Source organism: Cannabis sativa, chromosome 1, assembly GCF_029168945.1.
Source record: "Cannabis sativa cultivar Pink pepper isolate KNU-18-1 chromosome 1, ASM2916894v1, whole genome shotgun sequence".
Classification (NCBI taxonomy): domain Eukaryota; kingdom Viridiplantae; phylum Streptophyta; class Magnoliopsida; order Rosales; family Cannabaceae; genus Cannabis; species Cannabis sativa.
Window position 1 is genome coordinate 34506310 of NC_083601.1, and position 18331 is coordinate 34524640.

The window sequence follows — 18331 nt, forward strand, 5'->3', positions numbered from 1 at the left end:
TTAAGAGAAAGACATTCTCTCAAGTGTAGAATCTGTATTAAATACATCCATTAATAACAGAGGCTCGTGGACTAAGGCTCATTAACGCCCCAACCACGTAAAAAATCTTCATCTCACTTTCTTACAGCTCTTCATTATAATCATATTTTAATAGTTGCCGAAAACCTCGGTCAACAGAATGCAATAGCAATATACTTTTTGTTGTACTTGGCACCTCAATGTAATCCCTTAATATCTTTTGAAAATATTACATTATAGGACTAGTAAAAATGGGATAATTTTGTTTCTTCTCCAAAAGATTTATTTCCTTATTTTTGATGAATATGAAAAATATGAAAAAAAAAAATAATTCATAAATTATATATATGTGTATATGTTTTTTTATGGAAACCTCAAGAGATCATTCAATTTGGGTGAGCAAGCCACTAAATATAATAAGGATATTTCTAATAGCTTGGGTAAAGTAGAGAATGTGAATGCATTTCTTTACAATCTAAAAAACTCTTTTATTAAATATTAATAGCTCGAGTAGAAATTTTTAATTTAAGAATAAATTGCAGTATAAGTACTTAAAGTTTTAATTTTATAAGTGATATAAATTTAATATTTATTTTTAACGATATAAGTATGTAAATATTTTTTTAATAAATTTAAATTAAAATTTTTGTTACTAAAAATAAATATTAATTTTATCACTTAAAAACTTAAAATATTAAAATATTAAGTATCTTTATTTACCCTTAATTTAATTCTATCAATAATATGCCGCACTACCTGTCACCGCTGCTGGCAGCTCACTCCCGCGGAACTCTCACCAAGTTATTCGGTAATTTAATTATTGCATTGTGCGTGTGTGTGCATAATATATTATTTAGTTTTTGAAACCAAAAAAATGCCAACGACAAGAAAGTAAGCATATGCTCTAAATAAAAATAAAAAATATACCAAGTAAAACAATAAGATTACAAAAAAAAAAAGTGTATATTGATGATCACCCCTTGCCATGAAACACATTGAATAAATTATGGTTGATTTCTCCTTCAGTTGAATCCAAAAACGGAGGAGTTTTTCTTGTCGAAACAGAGTACAAATGCTTGGTTTGATTTCGAGTACAATTAGAGACCATATATGATATGCTTGCGGTTGCTGAGAAGATTAGAAGTTTGAGAACAATATTTCCTAAAGCTTTTGGCCATATCCACCTTCTGTTTTGCAAAATGTTAGGCTCCTCCTCCTCCTCCTTTTCACCATCTCTTAATAAGTTTTGAATAACAGCTTTGCCGAAACATGCATTCAATTCTCTCAACACATCTGGTGATGTCTTTCCTTGAAATCGCCTCACTAAGTCTATTAAAACCATTCTACTTTCTTCTAAACGACTAAGAGCCTCATCTCTATCCCTCATTTGACAACACTCTAATTTCTGCATAAAAATCAACATTATGGTTTCAAGTACCTACCATTACCATATGCCATTATTGTGATAATTAGATCAGCCTAGAACTAAGTGTAAATTGCCCATTTTGAAATGTATTCAATTATGACCGTTTCTACCTTAAAATAAATTAACAATGAAAAAACAGAGAAGAGCTGTTGTTACCTGTAAAAAGAAGAGATTGTCTTCAACACCCTTTAGTGAATCTCTCACGACAATTAATCTCTCCCTTTCATCGAATGGGATCTGATCTGCAACATCGCAGAAGCGACCATGCTTTGAGCAAAACCTGCAAAATTTGATGCTCTGTTCAATCTCACAATTGAGCCTATCATGCAAACTACATGCTCTCTCAATGAGACACCTTAGGCCTTTATTCAACTCCATCAATCGAATGAAAAATTGAACAGTGCCCACCAATCAAAACTAGCTAAATAATACATATAGTAAGCTTTATTGTTAGTATTATTATATCCTTTCTCAACTTGCCAAATTTTCCAACCTTTTTTTTTTCTTCTATATTAATTCGTTGCTTGTGGTTGAAAGGTCAAGATATTCAGAACATGATGGAAGCTTAGTTGAGCTGTGCCTGTGCCTGTGTACAAATCATGTTAACCACTTTTTTTTCCTTTCATTTTTGTTGGAAGAAAGCTAGATTTTTTTATTGAGAATATGGAGGCTTAGCTGGTTCATGGTCCACAGACCTATGTGCCCACCACGTTGCCATCTCAATGTTTCATCATCATATATACATCTGTTTGTCTATCTCCATTATACATACTTATATTATATAACTAGATGCAAAATCAAGAAAACATCATAATGATTACTCAACATTGGTTTAAGTCTGAGGTTTATAGAATCATTCACCATCAGAAAAGCTAATTGGGCTTTACATTTATATATACGATACGAGCATGACCATTCTTCTTTGATTATGTTTCTCCTTTTTTTGGTCACTAGTACAATAAGAACACATCAATATAGTAAACGAAATGAATTTATGTAACATTTTTTTACACCAAGTTGGCAAAAGAGTAGAGGAGACTCCCATGTGTGGAAGGCCATAGAAATCATTTTCAGATTTAGTTGTGGGAAATGGGTAGGGGACAAAATTTGGACCCGACCCACCAATGGTGGGTAGGCTTTTTCTTTCAATTAAATTGAGGGCCCAATAAACTTCAACTCAATTTTGGTTCGCAACATATGGGACGGTCATGAAATGGGCCTTTTTGGCACAATTCAACAACAAAGTCTTAACAAATCTTGCACTATAATAAGTAGTTTGTTCTGCTGCATTACAATAAGGAACATTATACTGCGTGTCGATTGAAGACATAATAAATATGATAAGACTAAAGTTACAAAGAAGGAATTTTTGCAGACAAATTTACAAATCAAAAGGGGAAAAAAGGTTCGAGCAAAGAAAGCACTAATAACGGCAGGTATTTGGAATCCACTAGGGAGCTTGTATGTGCAAAACAAACTTAACAATATGTGCAAATTTGGTTTTAAGGAAAGAAAGAAAGAAAAAGCCTTTTGCTTTAGAATTTAGTTTAAAACTACCAATAGTATGTGTTTCTCTTTTTCTCAGTCCTAGTTCCATTCAAATCATACCCTACAAGAAATCATTAAAATATTTAAGATTTCATACTTTCTCTGCTCTCTGGTTAATACAAGTGGGAATGTAATGTCCATATACATAAGAGAGCTTCTTCACCTATAAGATAGAGCCATTACATCTTCATCACAAAAAAAAAAAAACACTTTAGAAGAAAAAAAAAGTGAATCATATCAGATCAGTAAGGAGTAGGACCCATCTTTTGGGACCAAAATTCATTAACATTCTCGACCTAAGATTTCCTAATAAGCTCTACCTAAACAAATAGTAAGAAACTTTTCTTTTAAAATAATAATAAAAAAAAAGTAATCAATGTCACATAATGTTGTAGATTTTGGAGCCCACCAGTGCTCAAAATTGCCGATTCTATTGAAAATCTATTTACTTTGTATTACGCTGGTTGGTATATATAAAATATGCATCACCTACCCTACCTAGCTATTTAAATTCCCCAAAATATATGTCACGCTTGTATTATAAGATTTTTGAATAAGCCATACGTTACTCAGCAAATCATCATTTATTTTGGGTTATCATTTTCATTACTTCCTTAAAGGAATATAGTGACCCACCTCATTACACTTAAAAAAAATTATCATAGGTCCATTAAGCTTGAGAATGTGAGCTAATTCTCCTTTTTTTTTTATTTTTTTTCTTCCAGTTTTTCTCTTCTTTTGCTTTTACTTATTGCGGCTATACCCCACGTTATTCACACTAGATATGGAAATTAGAACAATATACATATATTTAATGATATCATGATTTGAGCTAAAGTTTTGGAATGAATTTCTTAAATTAAACAACTTTCATCATCTTTTAAAAACGAATCCATAATCCTCGCGCTTTTCTTTTCCCTCGGCTAGCTTCTGTTTTGACTATTATGTACGTAGTTATAAGAGAACCATATATATATATATGTATTACCCTTTCTTCTTCTTCTTGGTTTAATTTTAATATATACCACAATTCGTCACAATTTGATGATACCCACTTACGCACTGACATAATTACATGCATCCACAAAAATAAGTATACGTCTCACCACGAAAATTTACTAGTTACAGAACAATATCATGACATATTGCTATAAATTAATAAAGAATAATCATTCTAGTTCAACACTGTACGATGATCAAACGCACTACACACTAGTATATTCGTTTCTTAAACAAGTCTTTATTGAATCCTAACTAAGCATATATAGCTCAAGGCATTAGACACCTCTCCTTCTTAACTACACACTATTATATATATAAGGTAATTACTGGGGAAGGGGACCACACCCACTTGCACTTGACTTGAACCATGGCAAATGGCAATGTTGGCCTTTAAGAAAGAAAAAAAACAGTAATATTGTACGTACGTAGGGCCCTTTATTTAGTCAGACTTACGTATAGCATGAGTAATGACTGTCTCGGGCGAAGCTCTAATAGAAGATCAATAAAACCATAATCAAAACGTACCCTTAATTTATATTAATAGTCCTGGGTCTCTCAGGTCTCATGTCCCTCTCTCTTTCAAGTTTTTTTTATTATTATTTTTAGGAACAATTTTCATCCACTGACCTCCTTTCCAATATTAACCACTTTAAAGGCCAATATAAATAAGAGAGAGGGAGAGAGAGAACAGTATATAGTGTAATTAAGCAAGTTGAGTTCAGTGAATCAGTGGTATCAAGCCGACAAAATCCATCAAATTGTAGGCTACGTGCTGGTGATTCATTCCCTTTTTATAGCTATAAAATATATATAGGGGTATATGTGTATAGGCCCAGACCCATTGTCCAGTCTACCATTCAAAAGTAATGTCTTGTTTATTCAATATATTATCCTTGGAAAGGGGTTATGCTTATTGGTGCAGTAGCATAAAAATATAAGTATCTGATAACCTTGATGGAATGCAATCTAACACAATCAAAATGAATTAACTAAAACCACAAAAGCTACCTCGATGTCCATGCACACTGATTACATTACTGGGGCAGTCTCAGCTTAATGCTCCGTTTCCCAATAAACACCCCTAAATTCTAAACAATACACCACAATTTTTTAATAGAACTTAAGAAAAAATTATTTGAATGATTAAAAAATTAAAATTTTAAAAATAATTAAGAGATTTAAAAAATTATTTATTTTTTATAAAAAATTCATTTAAATATTTTAAAAAAATATTAAAATTCAATTTTTATAAAAACTAAATTATATGGAAATAAACTTGAGTGTATTTTATTTTTCATAAAAATATAAATTTGTTTAAGTAAACATAATTTTTTTCAAAATAATTTTATATTGTTATTGAATTTTCAATTATTTTATTCTTTATTTATTAAGATATGAGTTTATAGATATAAATAAGTTTGATTTTTTTTTCAAAAAATATTAGTTTATTTAAATTATTTATTAGATTCTCAATAATTTTTATTTAATTTTTTAAGAAACGTGTTTATAAATAAAATAAGTTTGAAAATATTTTTTCGGAATATTTTAATTTTTTTAAGTAAAATTAATACTTTTTAATTAATTTAATATTTTTTTTCAGGTTTTTAATAATTTTTATTATTTTTTTAAAATTAATAGAATATTATAATTGCTTAAAATAGAATATTATAATTTAGGGGTGTTCATTGGATCATATCCAATAGATTTGGACCCAATCAATCCAATCCAATTATTGGATATTGAATTTTATCATCCGATCCAATCCAATCGAATTGAGTCATCTGATCCGATCCGATCCAATAAATGTATTGGATTGGATCGGTTCCAACCATTGGATACATTGACTGGTTTTTTATTGGATTGGATTGGATCCACCTAATCTATTTTAGCTACCATTTAAGTTAATTTCATTAAAAAAAATTATATATAAAAAAAAACATAAAATAAAATTTTATAATCCAACATACATAATAACCATTAGTTTAATCCAACCTAATTCTCATGATCTCATAATAAAACCGCTAAAAAATAAATTTTATTTAATACGCATTTACAATTTTATTAGCGTTTAGAAAGATAAAAATTAATATTTTAGATCTAAGGTTTTTTTTTCTTTAATCTCATGTGTTAAATGTATATTAAATTAATTAATATATATTTTTAAATAAAATATATTAAATATATAAAATTATAAATGTATTTTAAAAATATATAAATATAATTGGATAACCATTGGATGATAATTGGATCGGTTTGGTCGGTTATCCATTGGATCAGATGTCCCATCTAACAACTGATTTGATCCGATTAGATTTTTAAAATTTACATTCGATCCGATTCAATTATGATTGGATATCCAATTCTATAGGATCGGTTGGGATTAGATGAGTCGGTTGTAATTGGATTTGATGACTTTTTGCACACCCCCATAATTTTTAAAATTATTTTTATAATAAAAGGGGATAAAAGTTTACATTAATTAGTCAAAGTTTAGAGAGTAAAAATATTAATTTTAATTTTAACGGTAAAGGTAACAAAACTTAATAGAAATGACATAATTATGTAACTGTTATATTTTTGGAATAATTTTTAACAAGCCGTATACTTTAGATGGTAAAATTAAATAGTACCAAAAGTTTAGGGAGCAAAAATACTAATTATTCTAAATGTTAAATGAATACAAATTAAATAAACTATGCCCATTTTATTCTAATGATTAAAAAACTGAAAAATAAAAAAAAAATAAAAAAAGTTATTTTAAAGAAAAAAATTATTTTCTTATATTATTAATTATCGTTAAGAGTATTTAATTTAAATTCATTTAAGAAAAAAAAAATTATCATCCACCATTTCAATTTTCAAGATAAAATTAAAGATGATGTATGTAAAGATATTATTAACAAACTTTATAAAAAATTAAGGATAAATTGCGGCATAAATACCTAATGTTTTCGATTGTATACATTTAAATACCTAATGTTTATTTTTGGTGGCAAAAATATTTAATGTTACAATTCTCGTTACTATCACTTCCGTTATTAACTCATAAATATAGACACGTGGAGAGCCCAAATGCATTACATTTATTTATTTTATTTTAAAATTTAATATTCTTAATATAAAAAACTTAATATTACTTATTTTTTTTTAAGAAAATAAGAGAGATGCAATACTAAATTACCATAGCTGAGTGAACCAGTGTAGTATATGAAACATGATTATCGAATTGAAGTGTCAATATCATGTGAAAATTGTTAATGAGAACACGTTTCTTTTTTTTGAAACAAGTAGCATTTAGTTTCTAATATTAAAAATATTAAGTTTTAAAATAAAATAAAAATAAATGTATGCATCTGAACCTTTCACGTGTCCATATTTATGAGTCAACGAAAGTGGTAGCAACGGTGTAAGAGAATTGTAACATTAGGTATTTTTGCCTCCAAAATAAACATTAGGTATTTAAGTGTATAAATCTGAAACATTAGGTATTTATGCCGCAATTTACCCAAAAATTAAAATACTAATTATTCTTAGGGTAAATTGCGGCATAAATACTTAATGTTTCCGATTTTATACACTTAAATACCTAATATTTATTTTTTGTGGCAAAAATACCCAATGTTACAATTCTTGACACCGTTACTATTACTTTCGTTAACTCATAAATATGGCCACGTGAAGGGTTCAAATGTATTACATTTATTTTTATTTTATTTTAAAACTTAATATTCATAATATCAGAAACTAAATGCTACTTGTTTAAAAAAAAAAAAAAACGTGTTCTCATTAACAATTTTCCATGATATTGACACTTCAATTCGATAATCTGTTAGGGTTTATAAAACACTTAAGAAATATATAAATCACAGATCTAAACATATTCATAAAGTGCTTTAATATAAAAAACCCTAAATCATAAATCTATAAAGCCTTTCCTAAATTAAAGAAGAAGATGATGATAAAAGATCAGCGGAAGCACTAACCTGAAGCCATTGTTGGAGATTGCAGAGAAGGTTTTGATCTTCCAAGAATACACTATTTTCTAGAGTATTTTCTCTGATGGGGAAGGAGAGAATACAGAAACCCTAGTGTTTCTTGGGGACCACTACCTATTTATAGACTCATCTTAGAATGAGTTTTGGATATTTATAATTTGGCCCCTCAACAAATTATAAATTAACTTATGGTATCTACACATTATTTCCATGACAATTAAATACCCTTTTGATACCCATAACATAATTGGTCACTTAATTTTGTATCACACTTTATTATAGCATATACATTATACATATGTGCCCACATAAGATTTTTAATCCAACAATCTCCCACTTGGGCAACATATGTTACCTGATAAATGTATAACCTTATGAGCTCAAAATTTGCTATTATGTAAAGGTATTCACAACAATCTCGTCCATCAACTATACCCATATAGGATCAAAGCGATTTTCGTCATATCAATCATGACTAAACCCATCAATGGTCACATATACAAATATAGCCAAATGACATAGATCAATCATGGATGTGTAGCATGGAAATTACATGCAATGTGAACCGAACATGCCTATTTCCAACTGGTCCTCCTTAAACCAAAGTGAGGTCAAACTTAAACATAACAAAACAGAGTGAATAAACTAAAAAAAACTTTATTTCTGATCAGAAAATAACCAAATACATAAATGTCTTAAACAAACATAAAGCAAAGAGAATACAAACTCCCACTAAATCATGATATCCTCAAGTAATACTACACCCATATGAGCAGTGTGCTCATGAAAGACCTTGGGTGGTAATCCTTTTGTGAGCGGATCCGCTATCATGGAGTTTGTCCCAATATGCTCTATGGAAATCTGTCCACTCTGCACTCTTTCTTTCACAACTAGGAACTTTATGTCAATATGCTTTGACTTGGATGAGCTCCTATTGTTATTGGAATACAGCACTGCTGATTTATTGTCACAGAATATCTTAAGTGGTCTTTCAACATTCTCCAAAATACGCAGCCTAGTGACAAAGTTTCTCAGCCATATTCCCTGATTTGATGCCTCATAACACGCTACGAATTCAGCTGCCATAGTGGAAGAAGCTACAAGTGTCTGTTTGACACTTTTCCAGGATATAGCTCCTCCGGCTAACAAGAAAATGTAGCACCGATGTAGACCTTCTGCTATCTTGGCATCCGGCGAAATCGAATCGAATACCCTACGACCTCCAAATGATCCGATTTCTGTATGTGAGCATGTAATCTTTTGTTCTGCGAAGATACCTCATAACCCTCTTGGCGCTATCCAATGGTCCATACCGGGGTTGCTTAAATATCCGCCTAACATCCCAACAATGTACGCAATATCCGGACGCGTACATACACGAAGATACATTAGACTCCCTACAACCGATGCATAGGGAATCTTTTTCATTTCTGAATTTCAAGTGCTTTTAGGGCATTGTCTAAGACCGAATTTGTCTCATTTAGCAACGGGGTATCACCTGGTCTACAATCTTGCATGCCAAACCTTTTGAGTACTTTATCGATATAGCTCTTTTGTGATAATCCAAGAATACCCCGAGAACGATCTCGACGTATTTGAATTCCTAATACAAAAGAGGCGTCACCAAGATCTTTCATCTCAAATTACTTAGATAAAAATCTCTTGGTTTCGTGCAATAAGCCTATATCATTAGTAGCAAGCGATATGTCATCGACATATAGAACCGAAATATGTACTTACTCCCCTTTGAACTTGTGATATACACAATCATCAATAATATTCATCTCAAAACCAAATGAGATAATTACTTGATGAAACTTGTGATACCACTGACGAGAAGCTTGCTTGAGTCCATAGATGGATTTCTTTAATTTGCAAACCATATTCTTTGGGTCACCAACCACAAAGTTTTACGGTTGCTCCATATAAATTGTCTCATCAATGTCGCCATTGAGAAACGCTGTTTTAACATCCATCTGATGTAACTCAAGGTCAAAATGAGCAACAAGTGCCAATATTATCCTAAAAGAGTCTTTCGATGAAACCGGAGAGAAAGTCTCTGTATAATCAATGCCTTGTTTCTGAGTATAGCCTTTTGCTACAAGACGTGCCTTAAATCTCACCACATTACCATATTCATCCTTCTTGGTTTTAAGTATCCACTTACAACCAATTGGTTTTACACCTTCTGGTAATGGGACAACTTCCCAAACTTTATTGTCTTGCATAGACTTATTCTCTTCATCCATGGCATTAATCCACTTTTGAGAGTTAGAACTTTTCATGGCACCGATGCAAGTTGATTGGATCATCTTCCATCATTCCAATTTCATCCTCATGTTCTTGAAGAAATACAAAATAGTCATACGAAATAGCATTTCTTCTCTCTCTTGTGGATCTCCTTAATGGCTCTTGTTCTTGAGGGTGTTGAATTTGTTCTTCTGGAACAATAGCCTCATTTTGATTTGGGAGTTGTTCAACATTATCTTGTTGAGGTTCCGAATTCATTTCTTGATCAATGACAGGTGTGGAAGCCTGAACATTGTCTAAAATGATAGTAGGAACTGAGTTTGAATTCAATTCCTCCTCAAAAACAATGTCTCTAACCTTATTTCTCCCCCAAATTCAACATCCTCGAAAAATGTTGCGGTTCCCGTCTCAAATATATTTCGACGGTGGGATCATAAAACTTATAGCCCCTAGATCGCTCAGAATAACCAATAAAGTAGCTGCTAACTGTTTTGGAGTCCAATTTATTTTCATGTGGCCTATAAGGCCTTGCCTCAGCTGGACATCCCCAAATGTGGAAATGATTTAGACTAGGCTTTCGACCTGTCCAAAGCTCATAAGGTGTTTTTGCAACTGCTTTACTTGGTACTCTATTCAGAATGTAAGCTGCTGTCTTTAATGCTTCTCCCCAGAGGGACTCAGGTAAGGTAGAATGAGCGATCTTGCTCCTTACCATATCCTTAAGAGTCCTATTTCGTCTCTCGGCAACACCATTCATGCTAGGTGATCCCGGCATGGTGTCGTGGGACAATACCACATTCCTCTAGGAATTTAGCAAATGGTCTGGACGTTGTTCACGAGCCATCATATCTACCGTAGTACTCACCACCACGATCGGATTTGACGTTCTTAATCCTTTTGTTGAGTTGATTCTCAACTTCGGCTTTGTAAGCTTTGAACACGTCCACGTACCGAGATTTTTCATGAATGAGATATAGGTACCCATAACGTGAGTAATCGTCTATGAATGATATAAAATATTGTTGACCATTCCAAGATGCCGTAGGGAATGGCCCACAAATATCCGTGTGAATCAATTCTAAGACTTCTGAAGCTCTATTGGCACCTAATCTCTTAGTTTTGGTCTGTTTTCCCTTGATACAATCTACACAGACATTGAAATCTGTGAAGTCAAGGGACTCTAAAATGTCATCAGACACAAGACGCTCAATTCTACCTCTTGAGATATGACCTAAGCGTTTATGCCATAATGACGCTGAATTTTCTTTATTTAATTTGCGTTTAGTACCTCGTGATTCCACATGCAAGGTTTCATTATAGGATGCAATTGTTTCTAACAAATAAAGATTGTCATAAGTATTTAAAGACAAAGTAAACTGATTGTTTCCAAATGAACAACAATATCCAAATTTGTCCAACAAAGAAACAGAAACTAAATTCCGCCTAAAAGACGGCACAACAAAAGTGTCTTTCAAATCCAAATAAGAACCAGTTCCTAATAACAATCTGAAATGCCCAATTGCTTCCACTTCCACCGATTGACCATCGCCCACAAAGATGTATCTTTCACCATCACTTGGCTTTCGGTAGCTCAGGCAACCCTGCATAGAAACACTTATGTGAGTAGTAGCACCAGAATCTATCCACCAAGTGTTTCTAGGTACTGAAACTAAATTAACCTCAGAACAGACCAAATCAAGATTAATACCTTTCTTTACACGCCATGCGTGATATTTGGCACAATCTTTCTTCACATGTCCAGGTTGGTCACAAAAGAAACAACCCTTAGAATCCTGTTGTTGTTTCTTTTGAACTGGACCCTTAGCAGCTTCATTCTCAAATTTCCTTTTCTTGCCCTTATCCTTAGGGGTAGTGGCTAAATGAGCACTTTCGGTTTTGTCCTTTTTCAACCTTTCTTCCTCTTGCACACAATGAGAAATAAGCTCGTTGAGAGTCCATTTCTCCTTTTGACAGTTGTAACTAATTTTAAATTGGTTAAACTGTGGAGGAAGCGTTAACAAAACCATGAGTACAAGTACATCATCTGAAAGCTCAATCTTAAGTGTCCTTAATCTTGAGACAATATGATGCATTTCCATGATGTACTCCCTTACATTTCCTTGACCCTTATACTTCATGTTCATTAAAGAACCAAGAAGTGTTGTCATTTCAACCTTATCGTTTCTAGCAAAACGTTCCTCAATTTGTTCAAGGAAATTCTTAGCCATAGTAACCCCTTCGGATTCTGTGCCCCAAAAGGCTTCTGGAATGCTGTGTTTCATAATCATTAGACTCATGCGATTTGAACGATCCCACCTCTCAAATTCCCTTTTATCATCATGGGAACTTTCCTTAGTGAGAGGTGCAGGTTGTTCATTCCTTAGTGCATGGTCCAAATCCATACATCCCAGAACTATAAGTAGGTTCCTTTTCCAATCCTTGAAATTGGTCCCATTAAGCATAGGAATAGAATTAATGTTAGCAGATATTGAAGCAGCAGAAGATGAACTAGCTGAATATAGAACAAATAAAACAAGCTCACATTAATATGCATAATTAAACAATAAATTCAAAAATTGGTTAATCCCATCTCAAGATACCAAACACACATTAATATCAAGTCTTTGGACAGTAATATTAACTGTAAGCGGTACTCTTGGTGTAGCAATCAAACATTGACAATAAAACTGTGCCAAACAATAGGTCAATCTTTGGATTAACGTATTGCTCACACAAATTACCTTATAATTGTCACACATTTATCGCCACAGGTATGTTTGAAATCTAGCAAAATATTCACTTACCTTTGGGTTAGTCAATATAAGCATCAATTACAAACACACAACCATCCTAATATTTAAATAAATTAATCTACACAAAAGAGGTCACTTTGGCGACATATTGTTTCAATTAATTTACTCAAAATATTAGTCATTAACCAACACCAAAATTTGAATTAAATTGTTTAAACCAAAATATACTCCAACATATATATATATATACCAAAAGAAAAATCTAACTAAATCCAATTAATGATGCAATTAAAAAAAAATATGGGCCGAGCTTTCAAATCCTGAAGCCAAACGAATCCATTGCAAGCCAAAAACAATAACATCAAAACGTATATATATACAAAAAAAAAACGAATCAGTATTCACAAGTGTTTTTTTTTAGTATATATATATATATAATTGAAGGAGATAGCCGCACGGTACACTATTGTACCACACTGAAGGACAACCATTTAATATATACCAAAAAGACGAATAATACACATCAATGGGGATTATCATTATATATACCGCATACATAAAATTGATTCTCAAAGTATATATATAGTGATCGACAAATCATGCAATGTTCAAAAAAAACAAATTACATATATCACATCAAATATATATGAACCCTAATATTTAAAATCCCCAAATTTCATAAACAAAAATCATCATATCTTTAATTAATTCAACAAAGGTGGCTCTGGTACCACTTGTTAGGGTTTATAAAACACTTAAGAAATATATAAATCACAGATCTAAACATATTCATAAAGTGCTTTAATATAAAAAACCCTAAATCATAAATCTATAAAGCCTTTCCTAAATTAAAGAAGAAGATGATGATAAAAGATCAGCGGAAGTACTAACCTGAAGCCATTGTTGGAGATTGCAGAGAAGGTTTTGATCTTCCAAGAATACACTATTTTCTAGAGTATTTTCTCTGATGGGGAAGGAGAGAATACAGAAACCCTAGTGTTTCTTGGGGACCACTACCTATTTATAGACTCATCTTAGAATGAGTTTTGGATATTTATAATTTGGCCCCTCAACAAATTATAAATTAACTTATGGTATCTACACATTATTTCCATGACAATTAAATACCCTTTTGATACCCATAACATAATTGGTCACTTAATTTTGTATCACACTTTATTATAGCATATACATTATACATATGTGCCCACATAAGATTTTTAATCCAACATAATCATGTTCCATATACTATACTGGTTCACTCAGCTATGGTAATTTAGTATTGCATCTCTCATATTTTTTTTAAAAAAACAAATAATATTTAATTTTTTATATTAAGAATATTAAATTTTAAAATAAAATAAATAAATGTAATGTATTTAGGCCCTCCACGTGTCTATATTTATGAGTTAATAAAGGAAGTGGTAGTAATGGTGTAAGAGAATTGTAACATTGAGTATTTTTGCCACAAAAAATAAACATTAGGTATTTTAGTGTATAAAATCAGAAATATTAAGTATTTATGCTGCAATTTACCCTTATTCTTACATGTATATTGGGGTAAAGTAGAGGTTATATTAGGTCAGGATTCTAATTTAACCTGACTCACATTTTACATGTTTTTTTTTTTTTGAAATGACATTTTAGGTATTTAATAGTGTAGATTGAATTAAATTAATTTAAATATTTTTTTAACGGATTCTTAATAATTTTTTTATTTTATTTTTTAAAATGCAACACTAAAAATTTATTTTATCTATTTTACCTCAAATTTTTATATTATACTACACATTAGTTTTTTTTTTATTTTTTTTCTATATCATTTAAAAATATATTTTCAATATATTTTATTTATTTTATAAAAGTAAAATATATAATAATATGTATAGAAAAGTTAAGAAAATAATATTAAAATATATTTAGCTCAATGAATAACTATCTCTACATTAACCTAAGTACTATTTATTGAGCTAAAAAATATACAAAATAATTATAATTTAAAAATAATTATAATTTATCTCACTTGTTGGAAGCTCAATTTTAGAACCTTTTTTTTTCTATAATTTAAAAATAAAACTATTTTAACTTATCTACTAGGAATGCTCTTACATATATACTAGTGAAAGAAGCCATACAATGCATGGGTTGTTATTGTAATTAAAAAATAATAATTTATAGCTATTTTGTAACTAAAAATATTATTTTTAATACACTTTTTTTAGTTTTTTTTTTTTTTCATTTTTTCTTACTAAAAAAAACTATCTCCTTTTTTGTACCCCATTTCTTAAAAATTATACATATATAGAAATAATAATTTATAACTATTTTGTAACTAAAAATCTTATTTTTATTACACTTTTTTTAGTTTTTTTTTTTTCAATTTTCTTATTAAAAAAAATCTATCTCCTATTTTGTACTCCATTTCTTAAAAATTGTACATATATATTTTTAATCTTTTGTAGATTTTTTTAACTATCTTTTTTCTCTTATATATATATATTTTTAATTTTGTCTGCTAATTTTTTTTTTAGTTTTTTTTCTTATTTTCTTATTAATTAGTAAATATAGGAGGCGTTTGGTTGGGAGTAATGAAAATATAGGAATGAGAATGAGAATAGAAATGAAATGGAATAAAATTTAAAATACATACAAAAAATTGATAAAAAAATCATTAAATTTTTTTTCTTGTTACATATTTTGTAACTAAAAATCTTATTTTTATTACACTTTTTTTAGTTTGTTTTTCTTTTTTTTTCAATTTTCTTATTAAAAAAAATCTATCTCCTATTTTGTACTCCATTTCTTAAAAATTGTACATATATATTTTTAATCTTTTGTAGATTTTTTTAACTATCTTTTTTATCTTATATATATATATATATATATATTTTTAATTTTGTCTGCTAATTTTTTTTTTAGTTTTTTTTCTTATTTTCTTATTAATTAGTAAATATAGGAAAGAGAATGGGAATAGGAATGGAATGGAATAAAATTTAAAATGCATACAAAAAATTGATAAAAAAATCATTAAATTTTTTTTCTTGTTACATTGGAATGGTCATTCCTTTCCTTTTAAAATGGAATAACCATTCCACCATAATGGTGGAAAGAATATTCCATTAGAATGCTATTCTAATACTTTAAAATGCAACCAAACAAATGAATAGAATAAAAATTATTTTCTTTCCATTCCATTCTATTTCATTACCTCCAACCAAACCCCACCTAAGAGTTTGGAAAATTATTTAAGTTTAGAAGATGTTTTAGACCAACATGTCTTTCTAGTTCAACAGTAGCCTTAGAATTGAATGTAAATCAGTCTCCCAGTCTTTTCTTTCCACAATAGATATGTGGTATAGGAGGTTAGGCCACTCATCTTTACATGTTCTCAATCAAGTCTTAGAGACAACTAATGTAAAAACTATATTTAATTAAAGGTTATCTTTATTAACATATTAGTTTTAGTACAGTGGAACTACTACAAAATTCGCGATAGTCCTAAAAATGTTTTTCTTTTTTGGACCGTCGCTAAAAAAATTAAGTAACTGTTTAAAAACGTCAGAAAAAATTAATATTCCCGACAGTTTATAACAGTATTTACAGAAATAGACGACGGTTTTAATTGGAATTCGTAAAATTTATTGGGCCCTTATAGGCGACGGTTTTAAATCTGTATTTTTTTTTTACATTCCCGGCGGTTTAAAACCGTCACCTATAACAGAGTATAGGCAATGATTTTAAACCGTCAAAAAGTCCACATTAGCGACGGTTTTTAACTGTCGCTTATTTTGTCTGTTTTACGATGATCGTATAGGCGATAGTTATAAAAACCGATGAGAATATTTTAAACAACTATTTAAAAACGACGGGAGAAACCATTTTTATAGTATTGTGGTTAAGTGTTAAAATCTCAACAAATTTTTTTTATTTTTTAATATTTTAGTTTTCAAATTTATTTCTTGAACCTCTATTAATAGAACTTGTATCTAGTATTTTAATTATAGAAATCAACTTTTGTACTATTACTCTTTTTATTTTGAATATTAATTTAACAAAAGAAAAGAAGAAAAGAGTTTATCATCAATATGAATAGTGATTAAAAGTTTGAATATCTTCAAACGTTGTTAAAGGCTTAAAAGCATGTTTAAAATAAATAAAATTAATTATATAATCATAACATAATTGAAAAAAATAAAATAAAATGATGTGAACAAGGCCCCAGTACAGGCTTGCATGAGATATGATAGGATATTATCTTCAGAAATGGTTCTTTTCCATTTATATGCAATGCAGGTAAAGACTTTTTCTTTCTTTCTTTTGAAATTTTACTGTGACTATTACTGATACTTTTCTTAGTAATACCAATTTTATACATTCACAAAAGCTCACCCACCAATCCATTTGCGGAAATTTGTCTCAGTAGAAAGACTTGTAAAGTAACCACAGACTGACCCTTTTATGTACGGTTTCAACTCATAAACTAGCCGGTAAATTAAGAAGCACGCTGGTTTTATACACACACATATATAGCTCATATGTATATAGAGAGCTATATATGCACATAGAAAAAGCAAAGCTAGCCTAGCTGGTGCCCTGTGTTAATTTGTCTTGGAGTTTCTTTAGTCTATTCTTAGAAATAACAAAGTCCATATAAGCTTTCATAGTCCTAGCCAATACCAACCAATCATTTCCAAGACATTTGTGTTTTTTCAGTGGACTTTTTCTCTCTGATTTTCTAGGGGGCCGAGCAGAGTGTAGGGTTACCATCACAAGCACATATCTGATTTATCAAAGACTTTTGAGGGTCAATGTTTACATATCAGTTGCCAAGGGTAACTTAATTTGGTCCACTAGTACTTCAAAGTTCAAATCAAGTTTGCACTCATGCTGGGGATTATGGGGAATAGTGATTCAATTGAAACAAAATTATGTTGGTCTATCAAAATTGTCACCTACCTAACATTTTTGGGATTAAGTACTATACCACTATACTATACTTTTACCAATATATGGTATTGAAAGCTTCATTATGCACTCATGATTATTCTTGTATTGAGAACATTGTATAATATGTATGTTAGACTTTTATTTGGGCTTACATTAAATTTTATTGGTTTTATTAAAACTTGGGTTGATTAGATAGTTCTTTGCTGTGTTAGCCCATGTTGTTGGTGATCAATTGTTAATGGGCTTAGCATCTGTGAGTAAAGTCTAGGTGAAGCAGAAGTGTGGGCTTTTCTAGTTGACTGAAGCCTTTGATGAGCAGGCCCAGCCCAACTAGGGTTTTGTAGCTAAGTCCCCTCCCTAACTCTATAAATACATATTGTCTCATCACAATT

At 30.3% G+C, this 18331-nt stretch overlaps 1 protein-coding gene across 2 annotated transcripts; it reads right to left on the reverse strand.

Annotated features, from left to right (window-relative positions):
• Positions 1–893: 893 nt before the first annotated feature.
• LOC115706607 (uncharacterized) lies at positions 894–2161 on the reverse strand. 2 transcript variants are annotated; one of them, XR_009683403.1, is made up of 3 exons: positions 1938–2161; positions 1601–1724; positions 894–1423 (listed from the first exon to the last, which is right to left on the reverse strand). XR_009683403.1 is itself a non-coding variant. In XM_030634314.2 (2 exons), the coding sequence occupies exons 1-2, from the start codon at positions 1820–1822 to the stop codon at positions 992–994; spliced, it is 654 nt and encodes a 217-aa protein (XP_030490174.2). In that variant the 5' UTR covers positions 1823–1928; the 3' UTR covers positions 894–991. The 2 variants fall into 2 exon arrangements, 1 of the variants encoding a protein (XP_030490174.2); XM_030634314.2 differs by lacking the exon at positions 1938–2161 and having other exon boundaries at positions 1601–1928.
• Positions 2162–18331: the final 16170 nt, after the last annotated feature.